The 19974-nt window shown below is 38.8% G+C and overlaps 1 protein-coding gene across 3 annotated transcripts in view; it reads left to right on the top strand.

Annotated features, from left to right (window-relative positions):
* The first annotated feature begins 593 nt into the window (after positions 1-593).
* The window catches only part of LOC136856975 (probable ATP-dependent RNA helicase DDX17), a 162051-nt gene continuing 142670 nt past the window's right edge, over positions 594-19974 (top strand). For all 3 annotated transcript variants that reach the window (XM_067135297.2, XM_067135296.2, XM_067135294.2), the window contains exon 1: positions 594-764. In XM_067135297.2, the coding sequence (XP_066991398.2) occupies positions 742-764 (23 nt within the window). In that variant the 5' untranslated portion in view covers positions 594-741. The remainder of the gene's footprint in view (positions 765-19974) is intronic.

Raw genomic sequence — 19974 nt, 5'->3', positions numbered from 1 at the left:
CAATTCGAGCTGCTTTTAGTTGGATTTTGTCCATTTCTTGAATAAAGTAATCCTGATATGCTCTCTCCTTTACATCATTACTACATCCCCTACAACCATAACCATGTGCAGAGATCTGTACCCTTTATTTGCAATCTCATTTATGTGATTATCCCAATGAAGGTCTTTCCTTATATTAACACTTACTTTCATTGATCCCCTTAAGGAACTTTCACCACATCAACTCACTAATTAAAACTCAGAGAACTTTTCGTAGTTGTGTAATTCAAACCTGACTTTTAACCCCGCTGTGGGCATGAGCTAGGAAGTGCACTTTCCACACATCAACGAGATCCTTGGGCCCTGTATTATATGGAAATGTAAAGATAATTTATGGAATAGAATGTACCAACGTACTATGGATCAAATATAAATGCTTAGCGGATGAAGAAAATAGTCCGAGAAAGATTATGAAAGAGTTGTATCTACAACGTAAAATAAAATTATTCTAACAATATATTTATATATTAATCGTATATAGGCTATTTTCCTTTTTGTTGGATGGCTCCAACGAAATAGAAGGCGCATTAATACCGGAAGTTGCTTAGCAGCCTCCTTCTCCATCTCGGGACGCCGTGGGAGTGTGGGAATGTCGCTGCTAGCAGTTTCAGCTGTAATTCTTCTTGAATAAACTTTAGAAGAAATAAAATAGAACCTTGATTATAGTTCTGTGTATATATTTAGTGTGTATCTGTATTGAATATGGGCCGCTCAGAACGAAGAGGGTAAGTGTATATTGAAAATCATGAGAATGGTGGCAGGCAGTCATTGTGAATCGTTCAAGAGTCGAGTTATTGATTTTGATGTTTTATTTGATATGGAGCGTAGATATTGGGATGGTTAAAATATATGGTGTAAGAAATGTTGAGCGTCATCTTAATTATGACCGTGATGAGATTTCTTTTTTTTATGATTAGGAAAATGATTTTTGCTTTTGAGATTCACGTTGAGACATTAGAGTAGGCTAATTCATGGAAGCACATGTTCTTTTACACATTTGCTTTAATTATTTGGTCCTGGGTTTTTGAATGATTGAGATTTAGTAGGAACATTTTTGAAAATTTATTCTGTACTTGCTTTGATCTGTGCACTTTACACATTGTGTTAACTGAACCATGATGTGGCTGAAGGAAGGTTATTTGTTGGTTTGTTTGCATTTGGTGTCTGAAATTTTCACTTTGTTCTGTATTTTTTATGCATATTGTCCATTTTTTGGGTTATTTAATGTATTCCATGCTCACCATCTTCCAATTTAGTGAGGCCAGTCTATTTGGGAGCGCAAGTACGTACGTATGGCGAGGCGATGTAGGCTATTGATCTGTTTTCGATTAAGGATTACCTATGATAAGTGCATAGCTAATTCTATTGAGTATAAATGAAACTCGTTTTGATAACTTCGGTTAACCTTATATTCGTGAACACTTCTGAAGGGGCAGTATTAAAAAATACTCGAGACTTAAATTAGATTAGAAGTAGGCGTATTGTGATAGTCTGGGAACATAATAAAAAACTAAAAAAACTGCACAGCAAGCATGAACAATGTCCAACCACAACAGTTCACATGCTCTAATCACTTGAAACACAATTCCTACCTTTGCCTTTCATGGTTAGGCTGAACGAACGAAAGGTATGGAAAATTCGCACAATTTCTGATATTTTTCCGTAAAAAGTAAATGTATTTCAAAATGGAATCCCTTGCAGGATTGATCAAAATATAACCTATACTTCTAATATCTAAAGAATTCTGATAGCTAGGTCTGGAGGGAGGAGCATTGCACGTGCCATTTCACGATGTTGCCACATTCCAGCATTCCTTTCTCTTTCCCCTCACTTGTTCTCGTTCATTCTAACCGCCGTGATCTGTTGTATACTACCTGCCCAATTATAATTTTACCTTCCGCAGCCCAGCACTCGTTACATTCAGCTGTGTGCTGTACATTACTCTGGCCTTGGCCGATGGCGGCTGCTGCTCTTATTAGGTTATAAAAGTAAATGTACTTCTGGGGGCGGGATGGTGGGTTCCTAGACATCACAATGAACACATCTCTCTTCTACAAGGTATTCCAAGTAAGATTTGCATTATTTTAGCTTCCTTATAATGTTATAAACTCTGGGCTGCGGAAGGAAAAATTATACCCCTGCCCAGATGGTGGTGTCCCATTTGCAATCAGTCTTGTTTGCGATCAGTCCCATTTGCGATCATTTGGGTAGAGTACAAGACTAATTTATTTTTGACGGGTTAAACATTGTCCTATTTGTGATCACTCTGATCAGTGACATACAGACAGACAGGTTGCTGTGAGGGAATTTCTTACTGAAGGACTTCTACAGGAAGTCATTCCTCAAGTAACTGGCGAAGCTACATATTAGGATTCTTACATATCTATGTTGAAACTCATTAAATTACTTGTATTTACAGTTAGAGAGATGTGTTAATATCTGAACTGACAGAGAATAAACAGGACTCGAATAAACCTTTTATTTAGAGTTACTAGATGGTTATGGGTGTAAAGGCGGTTAAATGAGTAGGTCAAAAGTTGGGCGTATTAAAATCGTTGAATTTTACACTTTCTGATTTCAAAACAAAGGATTTTGCGGGTATAGTGAGCATTGGTATCACCTAAATATCACTATAAAGTTTGTCACAAATGGAACATAATAATTACTTTTACACATATCAAGTGAAAAATCCCTGGCAAATTAAGAAATATATGTTTTTTGGAGAATATTAATACGTACTTTACTACTTTACAAGTACATTTGGTGTTGCGCTCACAGTGACACTTTGAACAATTTCGTGTGTGATATCTTTGTTCACTGAAGTTCTTTGCTTTCGTTTCATTCTTCACTTGTCAGTGACATCATTTCATGAATTGTATCGCGATATGCAATATTTAATAGGCGACAAAATGATATGGCCAATGTACATAAGAAAAATTCAGTGGACTAGTGATTTTGTTCGAACAGAAATAAAAATATTTATTGGTCCAGGGATCATGCTATTTTTCTTTTGACCTCCATTTTGCTGTTTGTACTGGCCAAAGATAATGAGAATCTACAGACATAGCACTCCCATTCCACGGTGCTAGCCCTGGACCTGAACAAAGTAACAAAAGACGGCACCAGCAGCGAATGGACAAAGATAATGAGAATCCACAGACATAGCCCTCCCATTCCACGGTGCTAGCCCTGGACCTGAAGAAAGTAACAAAAGACGGTACCAGCAGCGTAGTACGACATAAACCAGTCCTGTCTACAAGCCTTAAATATGTTTTCATATTTCTCAAATAACGACGGTATTTCTTAATTTGCCAGGGATTTTTCACTTGATATGTGTAAAAGCAATTATTATGTTCCATTTGTGACAAATTTTATAATGATATTTGGGTGATACCTTTGCGCATCATACCCGATTTTACTGTAACATTTTGCTTCATCGACAGTGCTACCCTCTTTGAAGCAATTTTAGCTCATCTCAAGCTTAACAGTTAACTGACAGGTTCTTATACAATAGGGGACAATATTAAATTAATGCTTACATAATGCTCAAACTGTTCAAATATTCATTCTGACATGTTAAGTAAACAGCTGTTCAAAGTACAATTAAACCACAAAAAACTATTGTGAGAACAGCCGACAGTGGGGTTCGAACCCATTTGTTTCCCGAATGCAGAGCTTGGCTCCATAGCTGTAGTGCGGCCACTCGGCCTACTTTCACCTATGTAAATAAAACTAGCTGATGTACCCGTGCTTCGCTACGAAATTCTACAATGTATGCGGAATTCCTGTGTACATGTTGTGAGCAAGATTGTATTAAATTGCACAGCTCTTGACGGTACCCTAGAAACGTGGCGGGGAAGTCACCAAACATCTTTTCTCATATGAAGACTGGGTTAGGGAATTATCACTGTAATGGTAGACCCACTTGCATACCACCAGTCACAATCAGGTTGGGGAGTATTCATTATAATGGTAGACACTCTCCACCTGCCTTTTTACATCCTCAGAAAGACTGTCTTAGTGGTTTTCCCAACTGAAATGAACATACATTACAATTACGTCTGTAGGAATGGAGCGATTAAAAGCAATGCTTTCGTATGAAATACTTGATCAAATGAAACATAACACATTTTCTCACTTTTAACGAACAGGACTACACTACTGACCTAACAGTCCAAAGTTCCAGAGCTGTAATGACCAAGCCGCAGACAGCCGTGATTCGTGAACACTCTTCGTTTCTTTCGGTGGGGAGATGGTCGAATAGTGGAGACTCCCAGGGCAAAAACTATGCCCTTTTACTAATCTGTTTTCTAAGAGTACCCTGTGAGTCGGATAATATCAATTCACTACACTGGCGGCGGAAAAATCTATCTGACTTCGAGGCAAACTTTTCCTCCAAGCCAGAGGAGAAACCCCCTCTTCACAGCTAATTTGGAATAAAATGAATGTAGAATTTCATAAAAGTGAAGAGGAAGAAGCTTTTCTTAAGAAACTGCTCTTTTCAGGATTGAATTTTAAGTTATTTAGTGAATTATGGTGCTATAATTTGGAATAGGCCTAAATTGTTATTCTAGACCAGGACGTACTACTACTACTACTACTACTACTACCACCAAGTGAGCCTCTGCCTTAAGTATGTACACTGCCCATTCTAAACAGCACGTCAGTGTAGGGATCGAATAACTGGAATACTGTGAAGAACCAGTATGTTACATACCAGCTGTATCAGAAAAAGTATGAACCATAGGAGTGGCATGCTAAAGAAGAGTTTTCTAACTCCCCGGCAATTTCCCACCAATATTCAATCAAGCTGTTATACTCAGTACGCAGCAGTAATGCCATCTATCAGAGTTGAGAGGCAGCAAAATAACATTACAAAAACAATGGTCAATGTAATGTTATTGTTGATCGATGTTATGCACTTTCGATATTGTTGGCCTTCACATTTAGTTTTCTTCCGACTCTGAAATACCACTCTTATCATAGTCGGTATGATAGAACTGAATAAAACATAAATTATCAGAAATTGTATTCTCAGTAACTTTCGTTATGTAGTACTTTTCGATAGGACCAAAAACGGACGTATTTAAAAATTAAATTTTAGGCGCCTTCCCCTAAACTACAATTTCTTCCAGGGTGAATAAAATTGTTTGTAGCTTATACTGTAGTTCCTTATACCCCGACTCTATATACCGATTTTCATTAAATTCTGTTAACCCATTTTTTCGTGGCTTGGCGTCGATATGGACTCAGCAACAAAAATACAAAATCATGAATATATGGTAAAAATGTATAAGACATAAATGGTCGGAAATTTAATTCTATATAACTTTCTGTAGTATTTACCGCTACGGCCACTAATAATATAAATTTTTGAGAATTAAATTTTAGGCCTTCCTCTAAACTACAATTTGACACAGCGTGAATAAAATTATGTATAGGCTAGATTGAATCGACTTATTCCCCGACTTTGCACACCAATTTTTATGAAGATAGGACCACTAATAACACATACATACATACATACATACATACATACATACATTATCATTATAGACTGTTAAGCCTTTCAGCGTTCAGTCTGCAAGCCTCTGAGAATTTATTAAACGTCGCCACAATCCTCAATTTGCAACTTGTGTTGTGGCCTCATTTAGTTCTATACCTCTTATCTTTAAATCGTTAGAAACAGAGTCTAACCATCGTCGTCTTGGTCTCCCTCTACTTCTCTTACCCTCCATAACAGAGTCCATTATTCTCCTAGGTAACCTATCCTCCTTCATTCGTCTCACATGACCCCATCACCGAAGCCGGTTTATGCGTACAGCTTCATCCATCGAGTTCATTCCTAAATTAGCCTTTATCTCCTCATTCCGAGTTCCCTCCTGCAATTGTTCCCATCTGTTTGTACCAGCAATCATTCTTGCTACTTTCATGTCTGTTACTTCTAACTTATGAATAAGATATCCTGAGTCCACCCAGCTTTCGCTCCCGTAAAGCAAAGTTGGTCTGAAAACAGACCGATGTAAAGATAGTTTCGTCTGGGAGCTGACTTCCTTCTTACAGAATACTGCTGATCGCAACTGCGAGCTCACTGCATTAGCTTTACTACACCTTGATTCAATCTCACTTACTATATTACCATCCTGGGAGAACACACAACCTAAATACTTGAAATTATCGACCTGTTCTAGCTTTGTATCACCAAACTGACATTCAATTCGGTTGAATTTCTTACCTACTGACATCAATTTAGTCTTCGAGAGGCTAATTTTCATACCATACTCATTGCACCTATTTTCAAGTTCCAAGATATTAGACTGCAGGCTTTCGGCACAGTCTGCCATTAAGACCAAGTCGTCAGCATAGGCCAAACTGCTTACTACATTTCTACCTAACTGAATCCCTCCCTGCCATTTTATACCTTTCAGCAGATGATCCATGTAAACTATGAACAGCAAAGGTGAAAGATTACAGCCTTGTCTAACTCCTGTAAGGACCCTGAACCAAGAACTCATTCTGCCATCAATTCTCACTGAAGCCCAATTGTCAACATAAATGCCTTTGATTGATTTTAATAATCTACCTTTAATTCCATAGTCCCCCAGTACGGCGAACATCTTTTCCCTCGGTACCCTGTCATATGCTTTCTCTAGATCTACGAAACATAAACACAACTGCCTATTCCTCTTGTAGCATTTTTCAATTACCTGGGGCATACTGAAAATCTGATCCTGACAGGCTCTCTGTGGTCTGAAACCACACTGGTTTTCATCCAACTTCCTCTCAACGACTGATCGCACCCTCCCTTCCCAGATGCCAGTGAATACTTTGCCTGGTATACTAATCAATGAGATACCTCGATAGTTATTGCAATCCTTCCTGTTTCCTTGCTTGTAGATACGTGGCAATTACTGTTTTTGTCCAATCTGAAGGTACCTTACCAACACTCCACGCTAATTTTACTACTCTATGAAGCCATTTCATCCCTGCCTTCCCACTATACTTCACCATTTCAGGTCTAATTTCATCTATTCCTGCTGCCTTATGACAATGGAGTTTATTTACTATCCTTTCCACTTCCTCAAGCATAATTTCACCAACATCATTTTCCTCCTCCCCATGAGCTTGGCTGTTTGCAACACCACCATGATGATTTCCTTTTACATTGAGAAGATGTTCAAAATATTCCTCCCCAGTGATTCCCTGGGGTCTATTATGAGTTCACCTGAATTACTCAAAACACTGTTCATTTTCTTTTTCCCACCCTTCCTAAATTTTTTTATTACTGTCCAGAAAGGTTTCCCTGCTGCTTGACCTAGCCTTTCAAGGTTATTACCAAAATCTTCCCATGACTTCTTTTTGGATTCAACAACTATTTGTTTCGCTCTGTTTCTTTCATCTACGTACCAATCCCTGTCTGCTTCGGCCCGTGTTTGGAGCCATTTCTGATAAGCCTTCTTTTTACGTTTACAGGCTGCTCTCACTTCATCATTCCACCAAGATGTTCGCCTTTTCCCATCTTTACACACAGTTGTTCCTAGGCATTCCCTTGCTGTTTCTACTACTGTTTCTACTACAGCATCCCTGTATGCCACCCATTCACTTTCTATATCCTGAACCTGCTTACTGTCTACTGTTCGAAATTTCTCACTAATCATATCCATGTACTTCTGTCTAATTTCCTCGTCCTGGAGATTTTCTACCCTTATTCGTTTGCAGACAGATTTCACTTTCTCTACCCTAGGCCTAGAGATACTTAGTTCACTACAGATCAGATAGTGGTCTGTATCATCGAAAAATCCCCGAAAAACTCTTACATTCCTAACAGATTTCCGGAATTCAAAGTCTGTTAAGATATAGTCTATTATGGATCTGGTACCCCTAGCCTCCCATGTGTAGCTGTGAATAGCCTTATGCTTGAAGAATGTATTCGTAACAGCTAAACCCATACTAGCACAGAAGTCCAGCAAACGCTTCCCATTCCCATTAGCTTCCATATCTTCCCCACATTTACCAATCACCCTTTCGTATCCTTCAGTTCTATTCCCAACTCACGCATTGAAATCGCCCATTAGCACTAATCTATCCTTGCTGTTGACCCTGACCACGATGTCACTCAATGCTTCATAAAACTTGTCAACTTCATCCTCGTCTGCACCCTGACATGGTGAATACACGGACACAATTCTTGTCTTAATTCCTCCCACTGACAAATCTACTCACATCATTCGCTCATTTACGTGCCTCACAGAAACTATGTTGCGTGCAATGGTATTCCTGGTAAAGAGCCCTACCCCAGACTCTGCCCTTCCCTTTCTAACACCCGTCAAGTACACCTTATAATCTCCTATCTCTTCCTCATTTTCTCCCCTTACCCGAATATCACTTACTCCTAGCACATCCAGTGACTCAGCCAGTTCTACCTTCTTTCTTCCATAAGCCCCATTAATATTAATAGCTCCGAATCAAATTCCATTTCGTTCGCCAAGTTGTTTCCAAGGAGTCCCTCGCCTGTCAAATGGGAGTGGGACTCCATTACTCCCATAGGTCCGAGGCTTGCTTAAAGTGTTCTGAGCTCGGTAAATTCATGAAGCAGGATGCTGCCCTACTTGCACATAGTCCAAGTGAGGATCTCTCCTCTAACGGGTTATGGACCACCGGTGAATTGTATAGTCCTAGCCGCCTGAGCACAAGGAGGGCCACGACTCAGAATGTGTCCGAGATGCCCACTCCCATTCCATAGCAACTGGTATCCCGACTCTCAGGACCACTTACTAGGCCACTCAGCCGTTGCCCATGGTTCACGAACTAGGACGTGACTACAGTAACCCACAAACATGAACCATTAACATAAATATTTGAAAATTAAATTTTAGGCCTTCCCCTAAACTACCATTTCTGTCAGCATGAATAAAATTATTTATGGCCTAGATTGTAGCGACTTATTCTGAGCAATGTACAGACAAAACTCTTATTTTATATATATATAGATTATAATATTTATTCGCTCAGATTAGATGTACAAAATTCCAGAACTTCATGTTAAGAAAATGTTTAGAAAAAAATAAGTTGAAAAAAATAATACCGATTTTCATTAAATTCTCTTTATTCGTTTTCTAGTGATGCATGTACATACATACAGGCAGACAGAAATTACGGAAAAGTAAAAAGTGCGTTTCCTTATTACTAAGGACATGACCGATGCAGAAATACCATTTTTTTCAAATTCTGAACAATGTACAGACAAAACTCTATAGATTATAATATTTGTCTGTACGCTCAGATTAGATGTACAAAATTCCAGAACTTCATCTTAAGAAAATGTTTAGAATAAAATAAGTTGAAAAAAATTATAATTCTATAATGATAGCGCGAAAAGATGAAATTGATTTAGGAAAGTAGCAGTTTCGAATCCCATTGTCGATAGCCCTGAAGATAGTTTTCCTTGGTTTCCTATTTTCACAACAATTAAGGCCACGGCCGCTTCCTTCCCACTCCAAGCCTTTTCCTATCCCATCGTCGCCATAAGACTTATCTGTGTCAGTGCGACGTAAAGCCACATAAAGTCTCTGAGGAGACCACACGGCAGGATTCCCTAAGTCGGTGAGTGTCGGCTGGAGGAAGTTGCGTAACAGCTGTTCTCAAAGATCCTGTGTAGCAAAATAAAAAACTTGAATGACTTGGTGGGAAAGGGCAGCTTGAAGGATTCAGGAGTGGTGGTGGTGGTGATTATTGTTTTAAAAGGGAGTAGGGTATGGCAGAAATACCTGCAAGCCATTTAAAGATTTGTCGCACAGTTGGAAAGAGTAGTGTTTGCCATTTGCGTTGCATACACATTAGTTTTTGAAAATTATGTCACCTAAATGCTTACCGTCCTGTTCGATGCACCTTTGAAGCCTCTCCCTGAAGTTTCGCATGACTCGCTTGAGCATGTCTTGTGGTATTGCCTCGATTTCTTCATGGATGGCAGCTTTCAGGTCGTGTAGTGTTTGCGTCTTACGTCGGAAGACGCGATCCTTCAAATATACCCAGAGAAAGAAATCGCACGGGGCGAGGTCAGAGGAACGGACTGGCCATGGAGCGTAACCCCGTAAGGAGATGACACGTCCTGGAAACATTTCTCTGAGGAGACCCATTGACCTGGCTGTGTGTGGAGTGGCACCATCTTGTTGGAACCATACAGCAGAATTTCCTAAGTCGGTGAATGTCGGTTGCAGGAAGTTGCTTAATAGCTGTACATAATGATCCGATGTTACTATTACAGTTTTGTCCTCTTCAAAAAAGTAGGGGCCTACAATTCCGAAATCAGTGACAGCACACCAAACAGTAACATGCTCGCTGTGGAGAAGTTGCTCAAGGAGCTGTTGAGGATTGGTTGTGGACGAGTATCGAAAATTTTGTTTATTAATATAGTCTGACAAATTGAAGTGTGCTTCATTACTTGTCAGGATACTGGTGTGAGTTGTTACAGCTTCCAGGATAGTCTCACAACACGTTTTGTGGTTGGCCCAATCACGTTCACTGAGTTTCTAAACACCCACCATTTTGTACGGATGGAACTTCATGTCTGTGTGTAAAACCCTCCTTACAGTGCAATCTGAGAGTCCCATAGCACGTGAATGCCTACGCACAAAACTTTGAGGAGATTACATAAAATCAGCTTCATTGTCCGTATTGCATTTAAACAGATTCACAACTAAGTATTTTTTATTTTCCACCTTGTTGATACGCTAAATTGCTTAAGGCTACTTATTGGTTAAGTGGTACATGTTTCGTATATTATTATCAACATCTTAATCAACATCCTTAATTTTAAAGACACTTCCTCTAAAACATTGATACTTTGTCAATATATGAATGTTTCATCAAAATAAGTGTTATGTGGCTGAAGATGTTGATAATATTCGAAACAAATACTGCTTTTAACCAATAAGTTACCTTAAGCAATTTAGTGTATCGACAAGATGGAAAATAAATATTAGTTGTGAATCCGTTGAGGAGATTGCGTAACGGCGTGTCTCACTGCACGGACGGTCTCTGGTGTTCGGACACTACGAGGCCTACCAGGCGGCTTTGTTTTTGCACTCGAACCACTTTTTCTTAAACTGTTCACCCATAACAGAAGGGTGTTTCTGCTCAAAACTTTCTCAGGTCGACCTAAGCCAAAGAGTCTGCGAAACAAACTCTGTGTTTTGGTAAGTCGGCATTTTTTAAATAAGTCTCAATCACTAAACCTCGGTGTTCACCACTCCACGCAATGCTAGCGACTGGCTGGCTGACTGACTAGCCCGGACGAGATGATGCACGTGTTCTCCAAGGCCAAGACCGCGCACACCACGACAATAACACCTGTTTGAAAGCTGTGGCCAATACGACCTTTAGTTCACTCCAATTTATTGTATGTGACACAAATGGCAAACCCTGCTCTTTTAAACTGCGCAGCAAAATTGTGAATGGCTTGTTGCGTTGCCGAGTTATTTATATTTGAAATTCGTCAGGTATTTCTGCCGCACCCTGAATAATGTACCTCACTTTAGCTGGGGTGTCACCAGGACTTATTACCTTCCTGTTCTTGACCTTTTTGTCACTTCGATCTCTTTTGATAATGCAGTGTGACGTCAATTATCTGAACGTTGATTATTCTAACCTAAATTTTTCCATTTTTTCCCTTTTCATTATTGTTAAAGCGCTTGGAACAATGATGTTCTCTCTCTCGTAGTCTGTAACAGTGCAGTTATGGGATTACACCAGACACTCGGATTCCAGTCTGTCAGTCATCTGACGCTAATTAGCTTTCAGCTCGGTCAAGAAACTTTCACTAGAACAACTTAACATCTCCCCGTGGTAGAAATTCAGTATGTGCAGCATAGGTTTTATAGCATAAGGGATTTGAAATATTACAAATCTTATGTGGAATACCTTATAGAGGAGAGATGTGTTCGCTGCAACAGCCAGGGACCCACCCGCCATCCCCCAGAAGTTCATTTACTTTTATAACCTAATATAATTTATCACACGCCATTATTCATTGCTCAAGCGAGCTGTAGCATTTTCACTGGTTGAGATACTATTGGATATGTCATTCCCAGTAATCAAGTGAAATGCATGCTATTACCAACTCGCACGCAATAAAAACACAACTAAATGCAATCTGTAATGAAACATTGTACAATACTGATCAATAGTTTTGTAACTAGCAGGCGTGATAAATTACGTCAGCCTTCTGAATATGCTGCTCTCACCGTACGGAATGCTAGAGGCCTAACATCCGTTTCGCGGCCTTAACCTGGGGTCTTACGCCCCTCAGACCCCTACGCTTGATCCCAGGTTTTGTCACTAACCTAACCGATCCTGACCAATGGTTTGGTCACTAGTCAGACCTAACCAGTCTGCGCTGAAAAAGTGCTGCAGTAACCAAATTTTTGTACTCTCCACCAAATATAACTGCTTTTAAATACCTAAAACTGGCAGCTGGGGAATATACAACACTTTGGTCCCTGCTGTAGTGGCACTGTCAAATATTTCACGGGCTTGTGTTTCACCACATAATTTCCTCAATTTTTCAGCAGATGTCATGACAGTCTTTTTGTCGTTCTCACTGAACATAGCAGCTGTGAGTTCAGTTTCGTTCATAGGTACAACCTCTTTGGGTGCAGTTTCATGAAAATAAATGAGTGCGGCCTTTGGCCATCTGTTGGTAGCACTATTGTTGTAGCGTTTATAAACAAACTTTCACGGGCTCTACTTTGCTATTCGGTTTTATTTTGCAGTTTTCCATTTGGTGCGAGTTATTTACTTCCATATAATTATATTTATATATATATATGAGGGTTGGGGAAAAAGTAATTGTAACTATTTTCTTCTTTCACATGTGAGCGGGTCACAAATGGCTATTTGTTGCGTGGAACCTATGTAGGCATAATGTGTATTCACAACAGATGGCTCTGTGATTGCCGGTAGTAGCACAGAGAGCGCTGTGAAATCAGTTCTGTGGCGAGCTTCGTGCGAGATGGAAATAACCAGTGCTAAGCAGTGGTTATACATCAAAATATCCGTTCTCCGGGAGGGAAATGCGAAAGAATGTCACCGCGAATTGGTGGAAGCCCTTGGGAATAATGCCCTCCCATACCGTACAGTAGCATGGTGGGTAGGAAAGTTTCAGCATGGACGTATGGCAACCGGTGATCAGCAATGCTCAAGACAACCTATCAGTGTACAGATAGACGTGGCACGTGCCAGGCTGATGCCTTTCTCGATGCCACTTGCCTCTCTAACTCCAGTGGCATCCGTAGTCTGTCTTTCTCCAGAAGTTGCTCGATGGCTGCATGTGCCACGTTGGTCCACACACAGACAGGTCGTCCCGAGTGTTGCTGATCACCCGTTGCCACATGTCCTTGCTGAAACTTTCCTACCCACCATGCTTCTGTACGGTATGGAAAGGCATTATTCCCAAGGGCTTCCACTAATTCACTGCGACATTCTTTCGCATTTCTCCCCAGGAGAACGGTTATTTTGACGTATGTGCATTGCTCAACACGGGTCGCTTCCATCTCGCACGATGCTGGCCACAGAACTGATTTCACAGTGCTCTGTGCTACTACCAGCAAACCCAGAACCATCTGTTATTGTGAATACATACTATGTATGCCTGCGTAACTTCCACACGGCAAATAGCTGTTTGTGATCCAGTCACGTATCTGCAAGAAACAAAAATAGTTGCAATTACTTTTGCCCCAATCTTTGTACATTATTCCATTGGTTATATACATTTTTAGGATTTTTAGGATAGTGTGTGCCTAAAAAATGGCATCTTCATTGTGGAAAATTAGTGTTGAAATAGTGCGAAATTTGGTGGAAGATGAAAGCGACGGATCTGACTTTAAGGGTATTGAGAATGAACAAACAGATTTTGAGCCTGATTCGGAATGTGAATCAGCTATTTCTTCGCATCAAATTTTGAAAAGTGAAACAAAACAAAACAAATAATAACCTACTGTAACAACGTGGTCTCAGGTTACACCTCTTGAGCAAGGCATGCCAATACATTTTCCGTATTATTTTCAAGGATGTACTCCTCGGAGGGTCAACACGACAGTCCTCAGTGTATTAGCTTCATGTAGATATATAAAACTTAGTAGATTTATTTCATACCTTATAGATATTTTTAATTTTATTTAGACAAATAAAAACTGCCACGTATGGCTGTCACCACAAGATATAACATTGCCAGCTCTAGGGTTAACCAATTGATCGGGGGGGGCATTGAAACACTGAAGAGAATGTATAAGAAGCAGGTCTACTGCCGTTTATTGCTCGTAGATGATGACGTGGAGAGTGTTGTTGCTTTTTCTAAGCAGCTCAGTCTAAAAGACTGCTGCTGTATGTTAGCAGAATCATAGGAACTGATGAAGGAAACAGTCTCGAAAGAGCTTGGAATAATCTTTGGCCAGTAGAAACCTGCAGAACAGCAGGATTTACAGGATTACTCTTGATGTGAGGAGTGTGATGAATGAGATGCAAATCAGTGGCTGGAAAGTGTTGCAGATCCTAGTTTTCAACTTTTAAATGAAGACTAAATCACATAATGTGTTCAGGGAAAGTCTAATGCCTCAAAAAACTAAACAGATGGAGATGTCGGAGAAAATAAGGGTCCCGTGTATGAAAAGTTTGCTGCCATGGAAGCTGCAATGATGTGGTTCAAACGTCAGTCTGAATGCTGCTCAACTAAACTTCTACAGTACTGAAAGAAATTAGTGACCTCGCAGACAGGAAACACGGAGTTACATTTCAATAGTGAAGAATTACCTATTAATGTAGGCTATTTCAGAAAATATAAGTGAACCAGCTATATAAATTATATTACATAAATCAATTTTCATGGTGAAATTTTTGTGCACTCTTTGATATTCGATTGATCGAAAATTTGATTTTCCGGACTACAGTATGTCCGGTCCCAAATGGTTTAGATAATCGATGTCCTACTGTAATTGGTTACTGTAAAGAGATAATAATGGCACTACAAATTTGGAGAGTGGTCAAATTCCAAGTTGCTGATTTTGGGAAAAGTTGCCAATCCATTGGCAGAGGATGACTGGTGGATTTCTGGAGTCGATGGACTTGGCCTTTTGTGTGCATGATTGGCCATTTTCATGAGTAACTTCTTGATGGGCATCGGCCAAACAGCCCCTTTATGTATATCCAATTTGTTATACATTTATAAGCTTGTCAGCTTACTTTTTCACCTTGTTAAGATCTGTAGTGTAGAACTGGAACTTCACTTCCAATACATTCTCATTCACAACTACTTTGCACATGTTCATTCCACCTCTGGATTTGCTATTTAAAAGTTTGTTTCCCAAGGACAACAGTCATTGCAGTATGGACTTAAGCAGTTTTACCCACATGGCTGATGCTGGTTAGTCCATGGTACTGTACACTGATGGGACAAAGGCCAGTTGTGAACTGTTCATCAATCAGTCACTACTGATCTGCATTTAGAGCAGTCACCCAGGTGGCAGATTCCCTGTATGCTGTTTTCCTAGCCTTTTAAATGATTGCAAGAAATTAAAAATTTATTGAACATCTCCCATGGTAAGTTATTTCAATACCTAACTCCCTTTCCTATAAACTAATATTTGCCCCAATTTGTCCTGAATTCCACCTTTATCTTCATATTGTAATCTTTCATACTTTTAAAGACATACCTCAAACATATTCGTCTACTGATGTCATTCCATGCCATCTCTCCACCGACAGCTCGGGACATACCACTTATGAACATTAAAACAAGAATAATAGTTAACACCACCTTTCCAATACTTATCTTTCCTTATATTTAGGAAATAAACATTACAACAGGCGTTGTAAGATGGGACATGTTTCGCTTAACAGTCATAAGCATCATCAGCCGAAACTAAATCTTAGCCTAAAGTTAGGTCAGGGCCCTGAACCTAGTGTCCTTAACATATATGGCACCCTAAGAATCAACATTTATATTTAGAAAATGAAAATAGGCTTAAAACTAGTGTGAAAAAAACGTAGAATGTTACAACATGGCTAAGAGAAAAAACACAATCGAGTTGAGACGGAGGATAAGAACAGAATGTACAATACAGAGCTGGTAGTGAAATAATTAAAATCATTAGGATATCAATGTTACCAGTCAGTCAATCAGAATGTTCAAACATATAAACAAGAGTGAAAATATATAAGTGTTGAGTGAAAATATATGAGTGTTCATCATGGCTGAGTTAGAAAAAATATGTAATCGTGTTAGCCATGTTGTAACATTCTATGTTTTTTTCACACTAGTTTTAAGCCTATTTTCATTTTCTAAATATAAATGTTGTTTCTTAGGGTGCCATATATGTTAAGGACACTAGGTTCAGGGCCCTGACCTAACTTTAGGCTAAGATTTATTTTCGGCTGATGATGCTTACGACTGTTAAGCGAAACATGTCCCATCTTACAACGCGTGTTGTAATGTTTATTTCCAAAATACAAGGAAAGATAAGTATTGGAAAGGTGGTGTTAACTATTCTTGTTTTAATGTTCATATCTGATGTCCAATACGGTCTACAATGAGATTTATTACTTGTAACATACCACTTACACGTTATAATTCTCATGTGGATATTAAAAATTAAAAATAACACTTGTAACATACTTTTTATTTACACACCACTTAGTTGAGCAGCTCGTCTCCTTTCTCCCAAGTCTTCCCAGCCCAAACTTTGCAACATTTTTGTAACGCTACTCTTTTGTAGGAAATCGCCCAGAACCGATCCAGCTGCTTTTCTCTGGATTTTTTCCAGTTCTTGAATCAAGTAATCCTGGTGAGGGTCCCATACTCTAGTTGAGGTCTTACCAGAGACTTACATGCCCCCTCTTTTACATTGTTACTACAACCCCTAAATACCCTCGTAACCATGTGCAGAGATCTGTACCATTTATTAATGATCATATTTGTGTGATCACCCCAATGAAGATCTGTCCTTATATTAACACCTAGGTACTTACGGTGATCCCCAAAAGGAACTTTCAACCCATCAATGCAGTAATTAAAACTGAGAAGACTTTTCCTATTTGTGAAACCCACAACCTGACTTTTAACTCCGTTTATCATCATACCTTTGCCTACTGTCCATCTCGCAACATTATTGAGGTCAATTTGCAGTTGCTCACAATCTTGTAACTTGTTTATTACTCTGTATAAAATAACATCACCTGCAAACAGCCTTATCTTTGATTGCATTTCTTTACACTGAACTGTACTCTTTGTACCCTGCAAGTTTGTTGTACTACTTTGTAAGTTATTAGATGGCTTTACTAATCATGTGGACTTCCTTCTGTAAACATTCTAATTGTATATAGTATATTGGACTTGTATATTTTGTTTTGTACTATTATTATTAGAAAGTAATGTATTGTCTGTGTCAACTGGGAGGCATTTTGGCTTACAGAGAACTGTCAAACCAAATGCTTCTATGTTACGTTAACCCACCCACTCAGTACATTAAATTAAATATTTTTTTACTTGATGAAAACGACAGCAATGGTATCAGCTTCCCATGGGATACAGACTTTGGTACTTGTTTTGTCTTCATATGCTGCAGTAGGCTGTTTGTATGCACACATAATTATGGGCTTGACCAACTTGGACAAGTTCTGTTATATTGTGTGCTAAATCAACTTGGAAGATTAATTAACTTTATCTGAGTTTTGCTCCCAGATAAAGTCAGTCCTCTTACCTACATGTACGCAGTGTTACTTGCATATTATATAATAGGCAGTGTCTGCTCACTGGAATGTGATTATCTTGTTAACAACTCAATCTTTATAAATAAAATCATAACAACCGTGTCTGTACATTGACTATTTTGGCAAAATTTTCATTCAGTTATCCTTTTCAGGTGTAATAATGACTATCTGTATATTTTTTAGCTTTGGTGTCTTTTATAACATATAACTTGAAAACTACTGGATATATTTCTACCATATTTAGAATCCACCTGTCCTTGGTTAGGTTTTTGGGCCAATATTTTTTCTAAATCCCTGAACTGACTGGGGTTTTACACGAAACCAAAACTGTGATTTTGTACTCCCTCAAAATAATCGCAGTCAAACTAATGGAAATCTACCTGCCTTAATGGAAATCAGATTATAGAACTTCTTTGAGCATCGTTTCGATATGAGGATTAATAAGGGAGATATCATTAACGGACTGTTTTACAGGTTGTCAGGTCATTTCAAGGTGGATTGAAGTGCTTAACTATAGAACAATTTTACTCTGCTGGGTATATTTCTAACAACTTCATATTTAGAATCCACCTGTCCTTTGGGTAGATTTTATGGGCAATATTATTTAATTCCCAGTTTGTTTTGGGGGTTTATAGGAAGTCAACTGATTTCAACTCCCACAAAATATACATTGCCAACACCTTAACCCTCCAAGTGGCAAACACCTGATATCAGGCGTTTTATGCGTTTGCCCAGTGGCAACACTTGTTATCAGGCGTTTTGACAAGCTCTTTATTTTATCGCAATAATCAAATTATTTATCGAAATGTGCTAATTACGAATTAATCGAAGGAAAACTGTTCGGTCATAATCATGAAATAGTTTGTATAATAGCATGTTGCACTAATCTATTGTAAATCGTTGCCAAAGTAGTGTCATAATTCCGCTGTCTTGTGCTAGCTGCTACATACTCAGCGGCCGGCCACACTTATGTCTCAGCCAGCTATATTTAGTCGCCAGTTTTCCTTCTGATATCAATCTGAAGTGTTGATATGCACTCATGTCAGCAATACTGAATCATTTCTTCGTTCTTCTGGCGGAATGAATTGCTGGTGAGCGGGAAAAATTTTGTGTTAGTCGTTAGACATATTGTTGATGTGAGAAGTAATGTTCTACGTTGTTTGTGCCTCTAAATATTGTCATAATTGATTTACACTAAGAGTCTGCAACACTGGTAAAATATCGCTGCCACTACAGGATAAATGACCTCCACTTCGAGGGTTAATGGAAATAGATTTCTAAAAACTTTTTTGTCATGTGCACATTTCCAATCAGAGGATAACAAGGGAAATGTCATTAACATACTGTTTTACAGGCTGTCATGTCATTTCAAGGTGGGGTAAAGGGTTTAACTAAAGAGCCATTTTACTATTTTCAGTAGAATAGATAATAAGAGAGGTTATTGTCAACGATTGGTTTCGTGAGTCTTCAGCCACAGCGCCACTCCTGGTTTCAGATGAACAATATGTAACCGAGAAATAGGGAGAATTATGTGCTATTTCGGACCAGGAACTGTACTGTTCAATAAACTCTTGTTATTGTCCTAATTCTGTGTCCACTTTGTTCAACATTATCGTACTTCGCGTTACTGCTTTCGTAGAAGAATATCCGTTTAACGTGCTGTGTTAAACGTTTGAATACAGGCTTGTAACAGCATAAATTCATGAAGGAGTCGTGAAATCGATTACAAATTCCTGTGCGAGGAACGGGTACATATGCTAGTGTATTTGTAAAATTGCAGACAAAAATAAGATTATATGGTTGTAACTTCTATCTGCATGAAATTTGGTTTTTACCAGTAATTATTTTAATACCAGGGGCCTATTCCACAAAAGTATGGTCTTGTACATTACGAGTAAATTCTCTAGTAACTAGTACAAATACCAGAGTTTCTGTTCCACAAAAGAATTTTCTACAGTTGTACTTTATTACTCCATACTTACAAATTACCAGTGAATTTTTATAGGTATGTTCCACAAAAGTACTAGTACTTGTAATTTACTAGTGAATTGGGAACTATTCTCTACCAGTGAATGGACAATAATATATAAATGTACTAGTGCTATTTAAATATACTTATTTCAGATACATTTTGATAAATATGTGGTCTAGCAGAAGTGATAGTGATGGTAATGA

Source organism: Anabrus simplex, chromosome 1, assembly GCF_040414725.1.
Source record: "Anabrus simplex isolate iqAnaSimp1 chromosome 1, ASM4041472v1, whole genome shotgun sequence".
Taxonomy (NCBI): domain Eukaryota; kingdom Metazoa; phylum Arthropoda; class Insecta; order Orthoptera; family Tettigoniidae; genus Anabrus; species Anabrus simplex.
The sequence above is the reverse complement of the archived record's forward strand: the minus strand, read 5'-3'. Positions and strand labels throughout refer to the sequence as shown.